Raw genomic sequence first — 24,501 nt, forward strand, 5'->3', positions numbered from 1 at the left:
CGTTACAGTAAAACCTATTTCCTCCCATCACCTCTTGGCGCACCCTCACTTCCTGTCTTTCCTCTCTGCGCTCTCCTCTGCATTATCTGTTTTGGGAAATAAGTGGCACTGGAGGGAGGAGGAGAAATTACAAGGTTTAGTTTGCAGGCTGTCTCTCTTTTCTCCTCCCCCCCTCCCTCCCTCCAGGATGAGGAGAGATGAACTAGTTCTATGTATGTGAAGTGTGTGTGTGTGTGTGTGTGTGTTTTACAGAGGTCCAGAGAGAGTCCCAGTAGGGATACTCTCTTCCTCTCATCACATCTCCTTGCCCACTTGCCTTCGATTTTTTAGAGTGATATGAGAAAGATAGAGAGAGGCAAAATGGGATGGACTGCCAGGAGGAATCAGGAACACGAGCTTAGAAACGCTGGGGACTAAGTGCTGTTGAGAACCTAAGTGTGTGCGCATGCATGTTTGTGCGCGTGACTGTGTGTGTGTGTCAGTGTGAGGGGTGGGTTTGTGTCCACGGCATAACTAAGCAACTAAGATGAAAGAGCGGATAAAAGTGAGCTTTTGATTGGATGTATTTGAGTGATGAAAGGGTACGAAGAGGAGAGTGAAAGTAAAATAAATGTAAAGATCAATAGGAAAAAAAGAAGGATAAATCTATATAAATAGAGACACAAGGACACATTGTTCCCTTAAACCTGCTGCTGCTGTCAAGTGTTCAATCAGTTACACACACACACATGTTCAAGTAGCCCTCACACACACGTATACACATGTTTCTTAACCAGATTAGAGTGTATAGTGCACCTCAAGTTCCATAAGACGGCGGCCTTCGCTTCAAAAGCCCGGCCATTCAGGAAGGATTACATCGCCGATACCTTTATTTGCTCAATGTGTTCTCAGGCCCCTGTTTCACAGCTGGCCTGAGGCGCCACATAAACTGGCCAGGACCAAATTTCTGCATGGATCAAAAAGACCCGAGAACCCATCCCCTTGACTAACACACACACACATGCACACACATGCTGTACATGCAGCGTGCACACTTCAGACCATCTGTAAACATAAGACTCTCACTGAGCAACACGAGAGAGTAGAAGTGGTTTGAATCAGCATGAGTGTTTAACTGTGGACGTTTTATATTCAGTGTTTTCTCTCTGTGCACATGTGACCGATGTTGTCTGGTCTGTCCTGAGCAGGTTTCGAACCCGGGTCTCGAGCGACAATGCTAACCGTTTCACCAAGAGGTCAATGACCACTTGGCAAGTGGGTTAGCACGTCTTTTATAGGCGAGTGAGTTTGACTCCAGTACCACTAACCCACCGCCACACGCTGTCACTTGTCCTCACTGGTTCCTCGTGACTGTGGCTATACCTGCGGACCTCCGTTACACACATCCACCTGATGTACAGTAATATGCAATTTGTGCAAAGATAAATCAAGTTGAACAAAGCAATAAACCAGATGATGTCGCTGAGTGTTGTGCGCCTCCACTCCCATCAGAAACAGAGGAGCAAAAAGAGCAGAGATGTTGGAGGTATAGGACCCTTCCTGTTCGCTGCTGCCCTCGTTAAATGTCACAGCTCCCTCAGACATCACAGTGGCAGATAAACACACAACAGGACACAGGTGGATCAGAGGAGACAAAGTCGATTATCAAAAAAAAACAATACTGGATTAGCCTTGTTTCAGATCTCTGGATTGCCCCCCACCACCAGTTAGGCCGAGTCAGGCTGAGATGCAAAGATGGCGACAACGCAGCGGCTCAGTCTGAGCTTCTTCAGAAACCGGTGGGTGATGAACTCACTCCAACTGTGCAGATATTGCTGATAGTAAAACCCAGTTACAGCAATAAAGGTCAAATCGTGCATTGGAAAAATAAGAGAAAACACTTTTCCAAATAGTTCTAATCAAACTTTTCTTCTTTTTTTAACATTTGTGCTCTATCTGCTGTCAGTGCAGGCAGGATGTATGGAGCGGGGGAAGCTAGATGTGAACATCAGTCCTGACTACAAAGCTGAAGGTAGACAGGATTAAGGATGAGGATGTTTTCTTCTTGAGCCGGAGCCAAAGCCTGAATCCGTTTAGAGCAGAAATGTTAACAACTGTGGGTGAAACTGACGTCGTCCTGACACCTTAAAGTTAATGACTTTGACTTGAAAAAAGCAAGTAAGTTGCAATGGTTGCGACACCTTAAAACGGAGAAATCCATTAACAAGAACACATGAGAAAAGAAAGTAGATTACTAAAAGCAATGAAATGCTGCAGTTTCACAACTTTGTGTGCTTTGTTGATACTAAAATATGTAAAAAATAAATGGTGCAAAATAGGTCCAAATATTGAGATTTTGAGATAAATGCACCATCATTTGTCTAATGTTTCAGCTTTTCAAACTCTGCCAGTACTTTGCTGTGTAGGTGTCTCTCTCGGCATGCTCCCAGCACATATGTGTGTGTCTGTGTGTGTGTGTGAGAGAGAGAGACAGAAGCAGGAAACTGTAAATGCCATATCTCAAATTGCACATAGAAGAATGGACCAGGATAATGGCTCTCAAATGACGCACAGAGGGAACATTTGTGACTGCGAAACCATTTGATAAAGAGGGGTCATGACGGTAATGGCAGCAAAAGTGCATTTTCAGCTCCTATACATCCACTCCTGGTCATCTGGATGTGATGCTTTCAGTTTTTTATTAATTTTTTTATTTATTTATTTTTTATGTGTATCGCTCACGTTGTTTTTCTGGCTTGGGGATGGGGGTGATGGTGGTTGTGGTGGGGGAGCGTCATGGTGACTGCAGCCAGCCTCCTCCTGATCTCTGTAGTTTAATAAGTCTCCATCTGAGAGAAGAGAGACACGCACAGTAACACTGCTGCACAGTCACTTAAGGCACATGAGGCAAAGTCAAACAAACTGTAAAGAGCTTTTCTTTCTTTCCTCTTCCTTTTCCATTTGCCTTCCTTTCTTTCTCCATCTCCTCTTTGCTTTTGCATCCTTCACCTCCGGAGGGGGGGTTTGTACTCCAGCCAAGGTGGATGGAAAACAAACTCATGATAAAAGCCTGACCTTTGTGTGAGCTCTATCATTTTGCTGCAGGGACAACGTCGAGGGGCAGAAGGGAGAGAAATGTCAAAACAAAAATGCCATTGTTCACTGAGGTGCAAATAAAGCCGGACTTTGATGCAGTGTGTGTGGCGGTTGCTCAGCTCCTCCTAGAGATTCTTTCCCGTCTGTGGTAATGCACCGTTAAGACCGTCATCCAGCTTATAACGACCAGTTGTTACATTTTATTATAAGACAACCTCTTCAACCATTGTAATTATGACAGGAGCAAAGGAGGAAGCTGCGTAATATCCATTATTACGACCCTAACGCCATTTCTACGGCCGCACGGCTTGAATTAGAGGCTGGAGACAAACAACCTGTATGGAAGAAACTTCATCTTTTTCTGTATTTTTCTGCTCATCTACAAACCTTTTGAGTTGGAGCCTGTTGTGTGTGTTTTGTTTACTGCGGTCCTAACACTCACCGGGTGGTTTCACAGGCCGACGTCTGCTCTTGCTGCTTTGGATTTGTCAGGCTCAGATCCTGTGGGGTCCTGCTGCAGCGCTGCTCTGCCCTCCAACTGGTCACTGAACCTCCCCCACTACAACCCTGCCATGTGCTATACACACACACACACACATACTCATAAACACACACAAGCAGTTGGATCAGGTCCAGGTTGCACAAAAGAAAAAAACCTGCCGTGGGGCCAGAAGAGCTGTACACACACATTTGCAGAGCTCCAAGCTTGTAGGTTTTACACACCTACACGTTTACGCACACCGAGGGCAAACGCAGGGTGAATTGTCAGGTTCATTCTTCACTCAACAAAACTAAAAAAAAAAAAAAATGCTCAGTGTGCTGCTGCTTTATCTCACCCTGCCCGAGGCTACGAGCAGCTCATAATCTCAAGAAACTAAATCCAAACAAAAAAAAAGGTCAAACTTGGGTGCAACAGGTGAATTATTTTCAGGCCGCGTCATGATTTTCAATTACATCTCAGGAGGAGGAAACAAGGTTTGGTGTTTGCTTTTGTGTGTTTTTTCTTTTCTTCTTTTTAAAAGAGATGGCATCAAAGTGCAGAGTTTAGTTTCCATTGTGTGTCCTCCAGACGCTGCTCTGAGATGAGAGGACAGCAGAAGGAGCTCAGCATCGAGCACAGCAGAGGTCAGGGTGTCAGTGTCTGAGAGGAGCTGAGGAGGGGCGGCCTCGCTGTGACCCAGGTGTTTTGGCAGGAACACGCTTTCCTTTTTGCCGTGTGCTCTGACTCAGTAATGAACTCACTTGTATTCTTCCCATAAGCACATAAAGCCTTTCTCGTATTTATTTGTGGAGCTTTGGCAGCTGCCACAGTTTTGATCTCCGCTTCGGTTTCCTTTTTTGTCATATTTAACATTGCAAACACCGACGTGATGGTAAAATGAGCCGAGAGTCACTTCTCATCCTGCTTTTGAGAAACAGGTTATTGTCAAACTCCATTATTTTCTGACTCGTTATTATAGTAATAACATTTCTGCCACTCAGCCTCCACTTCATTCAGGAATTAGTATCTGTTCTTTTTCCATTTTGTTCAATTTCCCTGCCGTTCTCCAGAGCGTTAAGCTCACAAGTTTCACGTCATATAATGTGAAATGGAAAAAGAATGGGTTATATTCGTTGGTATTTTGCACAGCAGAAACAGGGTTAGTACTGTTACTAGGAGTATTGTTTTGACCCAGGACTTCATGGCTCTTGGGTTGGATCAGATCCTGATGGTTTGCAATGAGTCGCCACAGGTTTACCCACAATGCAAGTTGAACCACCTTAAAGCAGAAGTAAGCGGAATGTTTCTGTTAATATAAGTCCTAAATAGTTATATCTTCCGACAGCAATCACTTATATAGAGTGTTTGGTCCGAAACACGGGTCTGTCAGTCACTCTGCTCTGCTGTAAGCCGAGGAGAAAACTTCTTGTATACTTCCTTGTATCCTACAACCTTTATCCAATGAGGAGAGAGAACAGCATGAAGGGCTGTGTGTTCAGCCAAGGGATGCGCGTGAATGTGGTGACGTAGGGACGAGGACCAATAGATCCATGACGAGGGCGGGGACTGCTAACTCCATCGGCTGACAAGAAGTTAGCCAAAACGACCGGATCACTTACTTCTGCTTTAAACCATATGTATCATTCACAAAACTGAATAAAGAATGAATAATGTAATGTCAAGTCAAATAAAAGCAGTCATAGCTACGATTTATCAGTGAGCGGTAGACAGACGGTGGTATGTTGCTCAGGTGGTCAAGGCTTCTGCAGTAGTGTGGGTTTGAGTCCGACCTGAGGCCCTTAGCTGTTATCCTCCCTCCCTGACTTTCTGCTGCTGATTTGAAATCAGCATTTGTCTCCATGAAGATTCATTCAAAGCTTCTTAGCACATAAAAGATGTGCTTTGGCATTTTAAATTCTTTAAAAACCTTGGTAAGATGTATCTTAGACTACCTGTAGTTAGTAACTCATACATAAAAAAGGTGAAGGTCCACTGGGTAAGAGAGACAAGGAGGAAACATTAACAACATGTACTGTACAATAGTAGGCTACTATGCAGTTAATGTGTTAAAAACCAAGTCTATTTTCTAGGCCTTTTCTCGAAAATTGCATATCCATAATAAAATGAGTATATCTCTGCAACCACAAGGTCTATTGAAAACTTTTGGTGTCATAGTAAAGGGGAAAAAATTTGAAATTGCTGAGATGTATAAATTTCAGTGAAGAGTAAATGAAGATGGCTGCAGTTACGCCTGGCTCTATCTCTGCAGCGGATTGGTTGATTCGAGTGATTGACAGCTCATTCGAACCGTAGAATCAACCAATAGAATGAGGCTATACCCACGTTGATGTGATTGACAGTACTGGCAGACAATCAGAATCAGCCAAATCCTTACATGTGTGATGCGCAGGCTGTTGTGTGCGGCGCTCACAAAGGTTCCCCGGCTCCTAAAGCCCGCCCAGACCGATTTAGATGTTAGCACCGGTCAAAGTTCAAACTGGAAATATTGTGGATTTACCCATAAAACAAACTTTTCACAGCAAAACAGCAAAGGTAAGAGGAAATTTACAACCATGTTTTGGCCAAGCAGTGTCTGTGTTTGCTCGACTTTGCTCGTTTTTGGCTTCTCTCTCTGCCGTGCTTCTGTGTAGCCGCGGGTGCTATGTATCGTTCCAATCGCTCTTTCATATGAGCGGTAGCTGATGTGTTTTGCATAATGTACGGTAGTATACGAGCCAGAAATGTGGCGACTTGGTCCACACAGTGGTGCTTCAAGAAGTTTGATGTTTAGTTGTTTATTTGAGTAGTGTTTGGGCTGTCTGGGTCATATAAACATGGTTTTTACACGTTGTAGACCAGCTTCTGCTGTTTAATTTATATTCTTTCATAATAAGTGCAGTGGTGGCTCTGTGATTGTTCTGCATGTCTTCAAGTCTTCCAAATGGGGGACAGAGACTAATGTCCCAGTCCAGGGGCTGCATCTTTGTAAGGTCGGATTAGAAGACTGTTTGCGTCACAGTGCAGGGACAAGGCTGTCTGTGGCTTTCAAAAGCTCCCTCGGAGAACTGTGTGCTTTCTTCCCCAGTCCGTACAAACAATCATCATCAGATGAATCACACATCAATAAGAGAATAGACTGACTATTAAAAAAAAAGACAGAAAGAATGAAAGAAACAGCAGTGGAGGCTAAACGGGAAACCCTTTGTAGACCAGACAGTTTGGCCTTCACAGTCTTTACTGTTACTTTCATAGAGTCTAAAGGCTTTAATTATTTTTTTATTGAAAACACGATTTCTCTTAAATGGAATAAATTACCAGACAAAATTGTTATCAAAACTACAATAATGATTAGGTCACTAGATTTCCTGTGAGAAGGAACACTACTCGGTTTACAAAAACCTTGATGGGTTTTAAAGATGCAAAACGTTGGACAGGGCAGGTCTGACGAAAAACCATCCCACCATGACTGCAGCTATCTTCAACCATCATCCTTTCTGGGTTTAATCCGTCTCCTCTGACTCCACCGGCTCCTTAAAAACGTGCAGCACTAAATCACTGGAGTGCACCTCCAATACCCATAAAGCTCAGCTAATATATTTCATAAATTAGCAGTCAAAATAAAAATTTCATGCACACTGTTAATGCCAGTTTTATTAGCTTGCAGACTGAAATCTCAGAGGGTCGAAGAAGACACGCATCACTGCCACAATGAAGTGGTTGAGTGGGAGGTGAAAAAATGAAAGGAGAGTGGAGACGTGCAGCTCGACGTTCGCGGCGCCCGGGATGTTTCTCGATGATTCGCAGTGACCCGCTGATGGACGTCTCGGAGCCTCTCTCGGCTCCCAGCCCGCCGTGTAGCTGTAATTGCCTGTTGGTTGCAGTAATGGCTAACTGTCTGCGCTGCGTTTACTTTTCATTATGCTGATGTATTCATCACGGCCCCTCTCGTTGTTGACCTTATCAATCAGAGTTTAATTCCCTACAAATTTCTTTTTAATTACAACTGTTTCTCTTCCTTCCCCTTGTCGCCCCTGGGGTCGGTCCCTTTAAAAAAAAAAACACAAAAAAACGACGCACCCATCAGCGTCAGTTACAGTGCCACACCTTTTGCCTGGTCAAAGATTAATCAGCCATTACAGCGCCTCAGAGCCTCAAGTCAAACCCGGGACTCTGGCTTTAATTGACAGTGAAGCGGCGGAGGGAGATAGTCCTGCAGTAAAGGGCAGCCCAGCTCCAGCGCTCACCTCTCAGCTGTCACACAACCTGCTTATATTGGCCTGCACAGGTTTGATAAGTGGAATTCCTCAAACCCTGTAATTAAATTGATTTGAAGAACAAAAATGATTCAGTGGCCTTTAACTCCACTCATTTGTGCAAAGACAAAAATTATAAGGCTATGGGTATTATTGAAACACACGAGTAATACATTTTTATTAATTTAGTTGCCAGAGCAGAGAATATACTGCAGCTGTAGGCTGTAAAAGTTGCTTCTTATTAAAAGAAAGAACGAAAAAAATGAAGTTAAAGGTTAAAATGGGGTTACATGCTGAACTAAAAAGAAATTCTGCCAAAGCCAGATAACTAAATTCACCCGCTCCCTGTGTGACACGGTGGCGAAAGGTCACGGTGTTTGAATCAGAGCTCAGGTCTGAGTAAGAAAAACACAACAGTTTCTTCTCCTTGTTAACACACAAAGCAGAAAACTGTTTTTTTTTTTTTTCATTCCTGCTCGGTTCCTCATGTTAAAAGTCGGCGCGCCTCAGCCGGTCGTGTTCTGCCTTAAGAAGCCGGCGAGTCGACCTCCCTCCGCTCGCAAACGGGGGTTATCGCTCGCCATTTACTGAGTGCTTTTAGTAGCCAATGCAGGTGTTTGCTTTTAAAAATTGGGGTCACTCAGAGTGCAGCTCAGGCTTGTTTTTTCTTTTTCATGTGTGTGAGTGTGTGTTTGCTGATATTTTTTTTTTTCTGTTTTGTTTTGTTTTTAAGCACACATCCCATTAGCGGCTGTCTGAAGCCTGAAGGCTGAGGTGTAGATGAGCGCTGCAGAGTTCAATCAAAGTGTCACAAGGACAAATCCTCTCATCGCTGCGCGTCGTTACCGCAACGTGGCTCCAAGACTTTCATTTTTTCATTTCTTTAAGCAAAGAGAGCAGCTGTGAGTGAGTGAGCGAGCATGCTGTGTGTGTGTGTCTGTGTGTGTGTTCACTGTCTGATTCTGGCTGCAGAGTGAAGGGATGCAGACGAGCTTTAGCTGCGCGTGGTGTCATGTTCCCTTCACATCGATGAGAGGATTAACAGCGGTTTCAGCTCCGATTCAAGTGGCCGTCGAGGAATAAGGAGGTAGAGCTATCGCTGCGTGTCGCGGCCTTGCAGCCGTGACTTCAATGTTTCCCCCAGGAGCCTCTGGGACTGATGGTCTGGCTCATATCTGCCCCGCCTCATCCTCCTATAGTCAGCATTATTTGCAAGAAGAGGGGAGCATATCCATCCATTCTGGGATAATGACTGAGGGGGGGCGGGGTGGTTATGTCTCAAGCTGTCAGTTCACGGGCCTTGTTCTATTAAGACGGCGTCAGCAGTAGCAGCAGTGTTGTATCTCTTTGCCAGAGGTTGGATGAGCAGCCCTCTTGGGTTTAGGGGGGTGGGGCTGACATGGAGGTGGCACCCCATCGGGAAACTGTAGCGATACCTTTAATGTCCTCATCACTTCTGGTGAAAAACCATCCCATCCTGCCCCCCACACACACATACACCATGAGGCACTGAGACGGTGCTAACTTGTAGCTAGGTCACGCTGACTGATGAGAAGATGCACCTAGATCTTCTGCACCTGCGATATCACAAAGGTCAGCTGCGGCAAGGAGGTGGCGACATTCGGTTCGTCGTATGTAGCCTTGTGTCACCAGGCTACCAGGCTCTTTTTTTGTTGTTTGTTTGTTGTTTTTGTTTTTTGTCTGTTTGTTTGTTCTGCTTACTTTCTTTGTATGTTACCATGTACTGTATGTTTGTATTTCCGTTGATAATATGGACCCCCTCGGGGCATCCCCCCCAGAAAATTTTTGTGATTTTTAAATGTGAGTGAAGCATTCTGGTGTACTCTGAGAAGAGGGGGGGGGGGCTACTATGGTCAAGATTTACAAAACTGAAAGGTAGTCTTAAGAATACTAAAAAAAGAAAAAAAAAAAAGAACAGAACAGAACATTTTAGAAAAGAACAGTGTCCCTTTTTCGGCAGATTTTTGTGCTACTGCAAATAATTTTGTCAACTTGTAATATACACATTTTTTGAGTATATTAAAATGTGCTTTCTCAACTTCTAAAATTTGGATTTGAGAGGGCAAGACATTTATTTGAGGGGGCGCTGCCCCCACTTGCCCCTGCCCCAGCCGGCCCTGGTTCACCAACATAAAACTAACTTTTATGTGACAGGTAACTTGTAATACAATTAAATACAATAAAAGAAAATGGTTAACTAAAAGGATAGTTACAGTTTTTTACAATCTGGACCTTATTTCTAGCATAAAATCACTTTATCACTTACTCACCCAGATAACTTTGGTGTCACTACAAGTCGTTCCGAAGAAATTAGATCCAGCCGAGAGCCGTGTATATCCGTATAATACGAGAACACGGGGCACGCAATGCAGCCTCTAAATAACATATTATATGCTGCGAAACTCGTTCATTTCACCAATATTTTGTTATGATACACTAGTGCTATTCCCCTCCGAGCCCGTGGTGGCATGTTATCAACATCCGGGGTCTGTAGGTTGACCTACTAATCTCTGACGATGTTATCTCCGACCGGTGCCCGGCGCGGCTTGTTGCTACCGCTAATAATGGACCCGAATGCCGAAGTGGAATCATTATTATCAGAATGAGCCGGGCAGCGGTCGGGGATAGTTTGTCATAACAAAATATTGGTGAAATGAACGAGTTTCACAGCAGATAATGTGTTATTTATTGGCTGCATTGCGTGCCCCATGTTCTCGCATTATACGGATATACGCGGCTCTCGGCTGGATCTAATTTCGTCGGAACGACTTGTAATGACACCAAAGTTATCTAGGTGAGTAAATGATCGTATTTTATACTAGAAATAAGGTCCAGATTGTAAAAAACGGTAATTATCCTTTAATGGCTCAGGGATATATTCTTTAAATTAAAAAGTTTGACCACATTTTGTTAGCTTGGTACTTTTATTTTGACAGAAAGGCTTGTCTCTCTTGCCCTGGTTCCGGTTGCTTGCCAAAACAGCCACTTAACAGCCCCAGACTACGTCGTACGAGTCGTGCAGCGTGAGAAAAAGCAGCTGTATCTATCAAGGCGCTGCAGCTGGATGGCTTCATGACAATAAGAAATGTTTTGGTTATGCTGATAACGGAGCATTTAGGTCAGTCTGACACTGCTAAGTAGTCATAGAGAGCAGCGTTAAGGCTTCAAGGATTTAAAGGTCAAGAGTGCTCTTTAGCTGCGCGCCTTCAATTCTCCAGACTCCTCATTAGCTGTCACGCATCCTGCTCAAATAGTGTTATACCCTGTATTACACATTTATTGGGGTTGTGCACTTGTCCCAAGAAGGAGCAGCACGGAAGATTAGCTTTTTTTTCTTCTTTTCTTTTCTCCCCCTTCATCTGCTTTCAAACTTCTTTGCTTTCTTTTTTTTTTTTTTTTTGCCTTCATTTCCACAGTTTTCTCACTCGTTTGGCTCCGGAGCCACGTGCGCTAATTGTTCAGCAGCTGTATCACGACACGTTCCACACAAAATACCCACAAAAGATCCTTTTTCTCGACAGGTTTGTGTGCGCAGCTTTGTGCAGCAGGGGCGACATGCACACACACACACACACACACACACACACCAACCATGTTTTCCCCCTTGAAGTTCCTGAACAGCAGCGTCAGCAAGCTATTCATTCTCAAAATGACACGGTTTGGCATTTAAAGTTGAAATCCAGTCGGCCTATCATTTTACCCCTCACTGTTGCAGCAAACTCATGCATATTTATCACGTCCTAATAGACTAATGTGTTCCTATCTCTCTTCCCCTGTAAATGATCTCCTCTGACTGTATCAGGGCTCTTAGCCATGCTTTCTGCTGACACTCATGAATATGGATCTCTGTAGTGTTTGCATGTTTTCCCCAGGTCTCTCTATAGCTTTGTAGCTGCTACCCACCGTCCTCAAAAAACACAACAAAACAATCGCATTTGTCCCTTTGTCGCACGTCTTTCCTTGGATTTTTTTTTTTTTTTTTTTTTTACACCTTTATACCGTGTGGCGCCGTTGTTATGCAAAGTGAAATAAATTGATTTTTAAGTGTGGTGACAAAAAGTGTGATGGTAATTTCTTTTCATACGACTGATTTTTCACAGTTTTTTTTTTCTAATCACACTGTGTAATCAGCATCTTGATGTGCCACACCTGCTAGACGGAGTATTTTGGCAAAAGGAGAACTGCTCGCTAACACGGTGCTGAGAAAACCCCCTCAGATATTCCACTTCATCATACAAAAAGTGTTGTTTTCAATGTTTTGTTCTGTGTATTTAACTCAGACAACAAACAAAAATTAGCTTCATGTAACTTTCATTTTAGATTGATTCATTTCTTTTTTTTTGCTAAATACTTTAGATTTCTTTTCTTGGCTGCTAACCAGAGTCCATGCTCTGTGTTGACAACATTTGTAATGATAAATGTGATTCACTGAGGATGTCTTTTGTTGTCTTGTGTTTCCTTTTTATTTATTTTTTTACTTCCATCAATTTCTTAAAAAGTGACAACAGATGTGGCTCCTACATTGGGATTCACTAATCAGATTAGAGCTGTGAAAACATTGTATACAGACATAATGGAAGTAATAAAAATGCAGCTGCATTTGTTTCACAACAGCAGCAACACAAGTGTTCTTTGTGTGCTCACATTTGAAAAGAGTTTGTCTTGTGGCACTTGTCGGGCTCCTCTGGAAAGTGCACTGTTGAGCTCTGCCAAGTGGCTTTTACTGGCATTCAGGGAATAATTGAGGTGGTCGGTAACAATGGTAGCCTGATTAGTGGGCCTACTTAGAACAAGTCCACAGTCTTTGGATTTCTTTTTCGCTGAATGGAGAGTAATTATTGCTTATGCACTTCATTTAAAGCATGTATTATGTTTCTTTTTTTCTTAAGCGATGTTTCACAAGGGACCGTAAATAACAGCTTTGCTTTGTGTCGTTTTCAATCCATCAATTTGAATTTGAACTTGCTGCCAAGAATGTAATTGTAATTTTTTTTGGCCCAGCTAAAAAGCACAAAGAAGAGGTCTTGAGGGTTGTAGTTGTTTTCTACCTTCCCCTTTTTTCTTTTCTTCTTCTGTTACTTCTTCTTTTGAATAGAAGATGGAGAAAGAAGTGGCGAGTGGGTCGGCATGGTGCCAAACTCAGCCCGGAGGGGGGGAGGGGCGTTACTCAATTATGGCCCCTTAATCAGGCCCTCAGCACATGAACTTTGTTTAGACTTGGCCTTGGATACAGTTTTCTACTGGCAGCACATTGGTGGTCATTGATCAAGCATGGCACTGGTGCTTTGAAACCTGCAGGGAACAGTTGAGCAAGGAGAGAAGAAAAGAAAGAGGAGAGGTGGCGGTGAGGAGTTTAACTAAATAAGAATGTCTTGTAGGAGGTTTGTTTGCCAAGAACAGAATAAAATGTGCATGTGTTCGCTGTGCGTGTCTAAATCACTTACCTGTGGACGGCTTTTCTGGGGGGGGAAATGAAATTGAAGATGTTATATCTCGGCGTGTTCAACACAGACACTCACGTCTCACACTTTTGCTTCCTGTCTGTCTCCGCAGTGAATAAACACAAGCCGTGGATTGAGACATCGTACCATGGAGTCATCACCGAAAACACCGACATCGTTCTGCTGGATCCTCCGCTGGTGGCCCTGGACAAGGACGCGCCCATCCCCTACGCAGGTACGACACACACCTACAGTAACACCCAGCAAACTCAGACCGAGTGGCGACGGTTGACGATGACTCAGGTGTTAATCCACACAGCTGCAGGATACACTTCCAATAAGGACATAAACCATATAAAGCTGTCTTGTGATGTGATAACACGGCGAAGGGGCTTAAATTGGCTTCATGTAGTAGAACTGCTACATCACAGCTTTTTTCTCTCTCTCTCTCTCTCTCTCTCTCTCTCTCTCTCTCTCTCTCTCTCTCTCTCTCTCTCTCAGTGCTTCTCCACTGTGCTTCAACCATTTAATCCAATAATACCCAGTAAGCACAGCACACATCCACATACTGTACAGGACTCATATTTATTTAGAGTGTAAAAAAAAAATGGCCCCAAATAAAGCCCATGGTGGCTGAGGACACTGAAGGAAAAAAAAAAAAAAAAGGAGAAAAAGTCAAACCGGATTAGATTCCTCCCACTTTATGACCATTCCAGCTCCAGCTCGTCTAAAGGGTGCCAGCTCTTGTGGGAGGACGTTAGCTGGAGGCTGTCACTGAGCCCCAGCCAGCCTATCTCCTGCCAGGCTGCTAATGTGGCCAAGGCCCATGCATGGGGCTGCAGCATGGGGGCTGGAGCCCACTCACACAGGCCCTCGAGCCGGGCTGCAAGGATGGATGGATGAATGGAGGGAGGGAGGGAGGGATGGAGTGCATGTGTGTATGTTCACTAAAAACATTTTTTCATTGTTTGCTCTATATGTGTGCATATGCTGTGGCATGGCCTGAGGGGGCTCACTGTAATGGCCACTCTACAGGGAGAGAGAGGGAGAATGATGAGACAGTGGGGAGAGTAGCTGGCTGACCAGCATATGTCCTCTGGCTCTCCACAGACTGACAGCCACACAATGAGAAACACACACACACACACACACAGCAGGCCAGGCTCAACACATGGGTATTTCCTGAGTGCTGCTGCTGGGAGAGACTCATTAACAAACAAAAACATCAACATCACCAGCCTGTCTTGCATTTTCCGCCTCCCTCCTCCTCTTTCATTTCCTCTCATCCCCCCTTTCTTTTCCACGTACCTCTGTCTCTGTGCTGCAGCACCTGTCACCCTCATTTCTCCACCTCCCTAAACAAGTGATTTCCAGCCCAGGCAGATACAGTTCAGGGCCGAGACAGTTTATCCAGTAATTAGCAGAGGTGAAGCGCATACGCTCGTCCGGTGAACTGCCGGGGCGGAGTGGCAGGGCAGCGCTCAGGTAGCGGTTAAGCCTCATTTATTAGGGCCAGCCAGGTTTTAATTACAGAACATCTAAAGCACTGACAATTGAGGTCTGACTGATGGTGGCCACGCTGTGCGATGGGTGATGGCAAGAAAATGCCATTATATTCATTCATTAGCTCATAAAATTACCACCTGCTTTGCTTGCAGCATATCAACACTGCACACATTTTGATGCTGTGATTTTTATAGACATATAATCCTGGCAAACGTTTTGATATAATTTGATTTGAAGATATATCTCAAAGGACTCTGCGCTAACCTGAAAGGACCTCAAGATGCAGTGTAATCCAGTGGAAAAATATAACCCAGACTACTTCCTGGTCCTTTACATAACTCCAAACCTGTCCAGTAATCGTCTCGACTGCTGAGAAAGGAGCAACCATTCGACTGCACTCGCTAGTCTGATACAACAGGAAATGTGGCGGTGCTGTGCCTGAAAGCTAAGACTTAAGACTGACACCAGCCATCGCTGCGGCACTGCTGCAGCTCCTGAGCTTCAAAATCACAGAGACAGCATGTCAGAAAGAGTGAAAAGCACGAGTATGGATAGACTCATTGTTTTATGCATGAGTGCATCAAGTGTTGTCTGACAAAATGCAGGTGTTTCGCCCCGAGAAACAAAGAAAATGCTAAAAGCTATATGCTACCGATGACATCGAGAAAATAGAGTTTCTACTACAACCAGGTCTGTTTTTATTCATGAGTCACACGTGCATGAGCAAAACTTGTCTTAGGCATATGCCTCTAGTCTGTCACAACATATAGTCTTATTAGTTGACAAGAGCCTGCATGAACTGTCAGTCATCAGCTCCAGTTTTTTCTGCTCCAGTGACAACTATACATGGAGTCATGTTGTTGAGAAAGTGCCAGACTGGTGGAAAAATACCAGAGTGATGCTTCAGCTCTGTACAGGAATAATCCTGACTCCTGACAGCGTGGATACAGGACGACTATGCAAAACTCCAAATTAAATGTCAAGGTCTTGGCAGTTTAAATTTATTAAATTAAATTACATGCATGTAGTTCAATGGTCATACAATATCCATAATGTGCATTTATCCAGACACAGTGTGGTCATGGTCACTGTAAATAGACAATCAACCATAGTACAATCATCCAAGAGTGGGCTGCTGTGCTGTTGCCATCTTGGCAGTTTGTGACTCCACCAAAATCCTGGAGGTGGGATGCATGTGGAGCTGAGACTTTGGCGAGCGAATGCTTCACCTGTCACTTCCTGCGACACCTCCACTAATTATGGATAAGTTTAAGTCTTGATAACCTATAAATAGGTGAATTTCTAAAAAAAAAAAAAGAAAAGAAGAAAAAGAAAAAAACACAACCACAGTGCAGACCTTTTTGCACCAGGCTTTAAACATGTTTATTTCTGCTGGACAAGATGTGATCTCAATGTCTTCTTCCTGCATCTTTACGATGGTGGAAACTGAAGCTGAGAGCCGTCAGTCATCAGCCATGTGCAGCATTCAGATCCATCTCCCAGGTTGTCTTTACAGTATTTATTTCTTCTTTACACGTCTGTTTCTGTCACCTTTTGTCTTCACCAATACTCAACATAAATAATGCCTTGCTGGAATGACTGTTGGCATCACTGCACTATTATCCACTTATTTAAGCAATTTTCCCTCTCAATGATTACAGGCTTTTCACCCTGATTGAGTGAGAACACCTGGAACAACTGTAAGTGTTTTGCCTTGAAAAAAAATGAAAAAAAGTTGATTGCTCTTATAATGTAACAAAAGAGTTTGCTAAGTGGTTAGAGATCTGTCAATTCAAAGCAATTCCCTTGATGTAGATTGTTATAAATCACTTTGGTTGACATTTGGAGTTAAATGGTAACAAATGTAAAGAACATCTTGAAATATTCATTTTGTACTCTGTGTACTCTGAACAGTGGATAATGTGTGAGGCTGGCATGGTGCTCGTTTAACAGGGCATATTATGGAAATATCACTTTTTGAAGGCTCTTTAACATATATGTGGGTGTTTGTCTTGCCTTCCGGCCCCTAAAATGTGAAAATTGCCAAAAAAAAAGCCGTAATGTGCAGACTCTCTAGGTTGAAATCCACGTTGTTTTACGAGCTGTTCCCTCAGTTGTCTTACAGTGATGTACAGTAACTAGGACTCAAATTTGCATAATACCACCCCTACTTGGTACCGGTAGAAGGGGCGGGGCAATCAGTGGTTCATTTGCATTTAAAGGGACAGGCACTGAAACCAGCCATTCTGAACAGGGCTGTTTTGAGCAGATGAAAAGAGCTGTGATGTTTTGATCCTTGGGGTATTTTGACCAAAGCATGTCTCAGACATGTCTTTAAGACAGGTGGAAACTATTTTAATTTGTGGAAAGGGGGCATTATATGTCACCTTTAATATGGACACTACACCCACTGTACTGAGCAGGTCAGGAGGGTTAATGGGTAAAACCAGTTCAGAGTGCTGCTATTTGACATAGATAGGTATAGATGGATGTCACTCACTCCTGGTTTTTGCCTGCAAACATGCGCGCTGACACCCACGCCGCCTTCTCTTGGCGTGACACGCTACTCGTGTGTAAATCCGTCACATTCACTGGTCCCCAGAGACCCCCCACCCCCCACCTGCAGATTTTTGTTTGAACACCAAGCTAATGTCCCGCCAGTGACCCAAGTATGCACATGCTGCTCAGTCAGCAGCACTGCTGGGAAGACAGGCTCATAAAACCTCACACACACACACATACACACACATACGTCCACACTGCATAAATCATGTAAACCCCTTTATGTTGGCTCTGATGTGTCACATGCACTCTGCCTTCTCTTGTGTTTCTGACTGACAGCGATTCATCACACTCCTGAATGTACAATATTTCTGAATTCATTTTTTCTTTTTACCAAATTTGCGAACACGTTTCAAGACGTTTAACAAAAATCAATTATATCTGACCTTGGCTTTCTTCTTTCGAATCCCAACAGCTTCCCATTACTCTGAAAACAGCAGGCGATATTGCATAGTCACCGGCTGCCGTAAAACAAAGGAAATAGACAGGAGGAAACATACAGGCTGGCTAATGCGCTGTGATTAATTAGCCTCTCACTGTCTGTCTGATTGGGAAACAGATCTCGAGCTAATTATGAAAAGTATCTCATTAGCACGGAATCAGCTAGCTTCGTACAGTGTGTAGGTGGAGCAGCATGAGCGCTGCGATGTGTTTATTAACGGGAGAGATTGAGAGGGTTTTGTTTGAAAGGTGAAATGCTTGGCGTGACTCAGAGCTGGTTTAAATGTGTGGAAGTGAGATAAATTGCATCTCGAGAAGAAAAGGATAAAGGTTAAGGATACAGTTAGTATCTTCCTTTTGAAAATGACGAGTAAATGTACTTACTTCAGATTGCTTTGAAGAAAACATGCACATGTTGACGAGGTGAATCAAACAGTATCTGTCTTGATATGACAATAAAATGAATTATGGAGATGGAAACTTAAAAATAAACTGAACAGGCAGAATCCATAACATTTTTAATGCCGATCTGATTAAAGCAGCAGCTCTAAGAATTTTCCCCGACATAACAAGATTTTTTCAACATTTGAATCAATTTCATGTGAATGTTGATGTAAAATATCAGATATATTCATGGTCTTCAGAATATGACTGTTCAGTTTGGTGCAGATCCAGATAGTGTCGGATTGTTTGGCCTTGGGTGCAGGTATATGTGCTCTGCCGACTGCCGCTCCAGCCTGATTAAAGCACGGCATCCCTCAGTTTCCCCGCTTTCACAAGCTAAAATGTCACACATTATGCAGAAAGCCCCACAGTGATCCAATAAGTATGGAGTCTAAAATGAACTAATCCTCTGTCAAACTGTATGGAAACTACGTCACTTTTATCCCAGCCCCATCACGACTGAAAAGATTTAAGTTTAAGAAGGAGCTTCCTGATGGGAGACCCTCTATGCCTTTTAAAAGTCATTGCATGAGCTGAATGAGAATTTGCAATGGGGGGGCAACAATAATAAGGCAACAGGTTTCCCACCTCCTGTTTTCAACAGGTGCCACTGTCTCAATTCCCTGAAAAAGCCCACCCTACTTCAAAGCTGTTGCTTAAAACCATGATTAAAAAGTAACAGATTGAAGTAATAAGTCATTAGTCATTGGGCTTGTATTCTGTATTCACTTTCTACCTTTTCCTATGCTCTCTCTTTTTTTTTTTTTTAACTTTTTTTTTATCTTCAAATAATTTCCACCTGTCAGATTTCATCCAGTGTCGGTGCATTCAGGGGTTAGAGTGACAGTCCTTTATCCTCCCTTCAGACTGTCCACAGCAGATGCATCATTTTCCGGCAGATGACAGCTCTGTCTTTGTGGAAGATTTCAGTCTAATTACAGACATTTCTGGCCGATGGTAAACAGACAGACAGAACAAAAGTTTGTCCAAGATAAAGGATTTAACAGCTAGCAGGGGTGAAAACCTGCAAATTCAATCTCAAACACAGTGTTAATCAGTGATAATGTTAATTCATGCAAACTTATTTCTGCAGAGTTTGGAGCTGAAAAGTGCAGGCGGCATAATGACGGTCTTGCTTCTGGCATCCTGAATGCCTTAGTCTTTGGCTTCAAGACAATGGAGCCATCACTCTGCCATTGTTCACATACTCATTTATTAATGAAGTGCTGAAATGCAATCTGCTTCCTCACTGAACCACACAGATGAGGGAAATAGTCTTTGTAATGAGATTTTTTTTCCCAGGCTTTTAGCTTTTTTGTCTTTTGATGAGTTACAGAACTGGCAGAGGGGAGCAAGCGGAGTCGGTGCCGCGACTTACCCCTTTGTTCTTTTAAAAGGAAAGCGAAAAGGAACACGTGTTAGGTTCTCTCGAATGCCATTAAGCAGAATTTCCAGTCAACTACCTCCTCATCCCGCTGAGAAGCAGAGGTGCTCGACTGATGTAGTTGCTCTCAACCTGAGGTGTATTCACTGCCGCTAAAAACACAAACAGATTTTGAAGGCTTTGTCCTTGGTTCATGTACCTACTTCACATCTGAAGAACATTTAATTCTGTGGAGTCCTGACATCCTGCGCCTCAAGAAATATTAAAGGTGTTGATTAACAGATCTGTATTTTCAGTATATTTTCCACTTTAAGCTGCTTGTTGCATCATTATTGGCATTTGATCAATTTAACTTAGATGTGATAAGACTTACATTGCTGTATTATTATAACCACTAGAACCACCGTCACCATTTATGAGTTATTATAGCCATATAGCCATGGCCATAGCCATAATGCTGTATTTCATCTCTATTGATTGATCACTTTACAACCTCGGTCTTCTCAACTTGGAACTTGGGTTTTTCCGACCACTTGAAAAAGTCAGAGAAAAAAATCTACCCCGACTTCTGTTGTCTGTCATCACAACAATCTGCACCTGCGTAGAACCACACCGTCAGTGGTAAAGCACTGAATGCATTTTTAAATGCTAAAATACATTAAAACATTATGAATATACATACGCACATACTTACGGGTACAGATTACCCACTGATGTTGTGGAACACAGTAAATTCATGTTGTTATTTCTCTTCGATTTTACATTATCAGACAAACCACACTACAACTTAATTTTGTTGTGAAATAACAGCTGATGAACTTTAAATATGAGAAGCCTGGTTACAGTATTGAGGGCAACATCTGGGTGTATTAGGATGTTGTGTTTTTAAAGGGAGACATTGGTAGGCTACAGCCATCCAACACCCTTTGTTCTTTGAATTACACAGATTGTATTTTTCACGCAAGTGAGGCCATTGTTTCTTAATGCTTCTAGAGTTATTCCAGTGAGGACTATAATATATGCAAGGGAGCATAAGGTGTGAAACTCACTATAGCATTAACATAATGTTAGACTACATCTGTCGCTGCATTTCTTTGCATAATGCGTTGACATACTGTGTGATCAGGAAGTGTCAGGAGCACACTGTTCAGAGAGCGTGTTTGATGAAACCAGTGACAGTATATACAGTGTGTTTGAAATCAGTGTGTTTGTTGAGATCTGTATTCGAGCCTCGAGGTCTCCCATTACAGTGTCAACAAACTGTCACTGTGGCTCCTCCCGGGAGGCGAGCACACAGTGACAAGGTCAAAGGTCAGCGCTCCGAGTCGTCACAGTCTGGTAGAAAGAAGACTGCTGTTTCAAAGACTCTGCACTGAAGTTAACTCTCCGTGAGAGCGATCCGTGTTTTAGCAGTTTGTCAATATCAGATTCATCACTTACCAGAACATCACAGCCACGCTTCAAAGACTTTCAGCTCTGCTTTTGATATACAACTTAAATTTTGGAGGTTCATCCTCTCTACCCTTGAATACTAGGGTTTTTCTCTTCTGCGCCATCTCTGATCTCACTACGAGTGCTCTCTATCAAACCCACTGACTTTCAGTCCTCTTTCTGTCTGTTTTCCCTAAGAGGACCTCCCTTTCTCTTTGAATTTTGACAGCTTCCTCTCAATTCAATCTCCCCCTCCTTTTGTTCTCTGTCATCACTCCATCGCCTAGCTTTTTCCTGCTTCCTCTCCGGAGCTGGAGAGATATCCACCGGACACACACACGCGCCAATATAAAGCACAGCTCTGTAAACAACTTTACAAAAAACTATGACTGGATCTTCCCAGATTCAAGCAAACACCTACTGTACAAAATGTGTTGGCTTTTGATTTCTTGTCAGAAACCACTCCTTCATTTACCTATAGTTTTCATGTATGAATCCCTCACTTTTTCATCCCCTTTAGACCTGTACTGAATGGGTACAGTCTTCACACAAGGGCAAGAAATTGTCTGTCACACTGAATAAAAAAGCAATGAACTGTCGTTATTAAACATCACCCGAGAGAGCATGAAGAAATGAATGAAAATCTCCTTTTGATAGAAACCTAACAGACAAGTCAGAGCTTTAGATTTAATACTAATCCAGCACCCACATCCATGTAGTTAATTCTGGGATTGCCTTGGACCTGTTGCCTGGTATTTCAGAACGCAAAAGGTTATTAAAACATCATTCCACCAAATGTCGTGCAGCCTTAATCACCTGACAGTGAGATCATCGCAGAAATAATCATCCACCGCTTCCTCCGCTGTTTTATACCGAACACATCATACTAATTTTTCAAAGTGAGATGAGGCATCCTGGGATTTGTGCATCCGTGACTACCTCGGGGGATTCGCTGGTAATCAGCGGCCTGCATTTAGCCTCATTGGGCTCAGCTTGCTGTCTCCACGTCGGTGTTTTATCTTCTTTTCTTCACATGTCATTATGGCTAATATGTTTTCCTCATGTTCTCTCAATTAAGCGAGAAAAGCCTGGATGGTGTGGGTGAGGGGAGGCGGGGATGGGGATGGGTGCACTAGGAGGACAAAAAGATTGCTGATGGAGACAATACTTAAGATAAATTGCAAAAACATAAAAAAAAAGTCCTTTAATGTGATGCAGCTTAACATTCCTTCATTGTAACTGGCAGCATGTGGAAAGAAGGCGCTTTAAAAGTATGACTTTATATGAATTTGCTTATGGTGCTGGGAGACGGGAATCTCCTGTCTGTATTATAATGAAACGCACGCACAGACTTGACACTTAACGCTTTGCTTGGTAATTGATGGCGGTCCTCAAGCAAACATGGAAAAATGGATGTTTTAAATAAACAAAGATTACACAAAAACATGACAGCGAAGCGTCAGGGATAATTAATAGCTTCGGATCACTCCAGATGACAGACAATATCCAGGAGGCTGCACATCAAGGTTATTTACCTGAGAGGAGAGAATACATTAAATGCATTAGGGTTTATATTGCATGAGGTGGTTTCGGTCCCGGATCATGCGCAAACACACACACATATGCACACACACGCACATTGAATGACTGAATGCTTCTGGCAGATTCTCCCTCTGAGAAAACACTGCAACTCCACGTAAGATTCATATATTACGAGTATTATATTAATCCTCACGAATTACAGCGTGTTCCTGTGGTCGCTGACTTCAGACACTCACGCATGTATGCCCTCAATCCCGAAAAACAAAAAAAACAAAAACAATGCCATTACTAGATTTGTGTGAGGAAGAGAATACGTGTTCCTCTAAACGTAGCTGAGGTTTGAGTGCAGAAGAAAATATAGTTATATGACAGAATGGGAACAACAGGAGCCTCCAGGGGGGAGGCTCCGTCCCCGTAGTCATAGAGGTTTTTAAAAGGTACAAACAAGACGAGTCGCATGAGTATTGAAGGGTCTGGTTGAGATGGGGGTAATTGGGTATAGAGAGAGAAAGAGATGAGGCAGAGAATGAAAATGACAAGACAGAAAGTCTCTCTCCGTCCCTTTTTTTTTTACCTCTTCCAGCTGGTGTATATATTCTTGTAAGTGGCATGTCGCAGGACCCCGCTGTGAGACGCTTGCAAAATTACTGAAAATTAAGTGTACAAGATTGGCCACCAAAATCCAATCTGCTCCCAGCCTCAGTCATTTTGTAAAGTTGACGATGCCTGGGAACTTGTGACAGTCCAATTAAGGGCATTTGCATATCGGGAGGCTTAAATTATTGTCATCCGCTGGAGCATAAAATGGAGGTGCAACTCAGGAGGAGATAGTGGTGATCTGCACTCGTACACCATGGAGGAGTGTGCGTGGGGGCTGAGGGAAGAAGAAAAAAAAACAAGAGAGAGAGAAAGCGCTGCTTTTGGTATCTCACATGCAGCGTAAATATTCCCTACACTCATTCTCCGACTCGTCCATCTTCCTTTATTGTCCGCTTCTGTCTTTTTCTCCTAACACTTTCATGCCCTGCTCCATTTAGGGTCTCTGCTTTCTCTCCCCAAGCTTCCTGTCTTTCCTCCCTCTTGAATCCCTTCAACTTCGAAACCTCTTCTTTCCACGAGTTCGCCGTTTAGCAGATGTTAAATTTTTATCTCCTAGATAAACGGACAGACAGCATGGGTGTGGATCACAGCTATAAAACGCTTCATTGCCGAGAGTAAAAAATAAAAGTAGATCTTTACCAACCTCGCACGGTGACACCGTAGGAAATCCCTCTTTTATCTGTCTCACTCTTCTCCCCGTGGTTGCCTGGGGCAGCTGGTTTTTGGCCCGGTGTCATGGAGGCACACGCAGCAGGAGGTTTCGACAGATGTAAAGGTATCTGTCAGGTGAGAGACAGAAGTGGGGTCGTACAAAGACTGACTGCAGGCTGTACGTACAGGACACAGAGACATTTTTCTCTGTCTGTCTCTCTTTGTCTTTGTATCAGCGCCGATCTTCCTTTACTCCCCTCTTTACATCCTGCACATGTCAGAGCCCAACTGCAGGTATTTAAATCACATTTCAGCAACTGTCTACCTGAATGGCACCTGAGTGTGTGCGAAGCGTTATAATGTGGTTAAAAGACTTGCAGTGTGTAGAGTTTTGTACAACGTGTTCCTAAGGAGAAAAGAACATGACCTACTTGCCCTGTCACCCCTTGAATAATGTGGTTTATACTGTAGCAAACAGAGGCAGAGGCCATATATAAGTTATTTATGTTCACAGTGACTCATGGGTTCCTGAAGTTTTGCTGCATCAAAGGTGGAGAGGAGTGCGAGGCGAAGGGACCATGCAGTTCTTCCCTTCAGGGCAGGGCACTGACGTTATCAGTTTTCTGCCTCATCACATGCTCATTATTTTTTATCAGCCATATACAAAGA

The 24,501-nt window shown here is 43.3% G+C and overlaps 1 protein-coding gene across 1 annotated transcript in view; it reads left to right on the plus strand.

The window, feature by feature from the left end:
* Positions 1 to 24,501, plus strand: part of LOC146975735 (calsyntenin-2-like) — a 281,409-nt gene that overhangs the window by 98,139 nt on the left and 158,769 nt on the right. Inside the window, exon 2 of the mRNA XM_085794957.1 lies at positions 13,384 to 13,506. Coding sequence (XP_085651083.1) covers positions 13,384 to 13,506 — 123 coding nt within the window. The remainder of the gene's footprint in view (positions 1 to 13,383; positions 13,507 to 24,501) is intronic.

The sequence above is a fragment of the Trachurus japonicus genome, chromosome 13 (assembly GCF_045865225.1).
Source record: "Trachurus japonicus isolate A0001 chromosome 13, Traja_1.0".
In the NCBI taxonomy this organism is placed as follows: domain Eukaryota; kingdom Metazoa; phylum Chordata; class Actinopteri; order Carangiformes; family Carangidae; genus Trachurus; species Trachurus japonicus.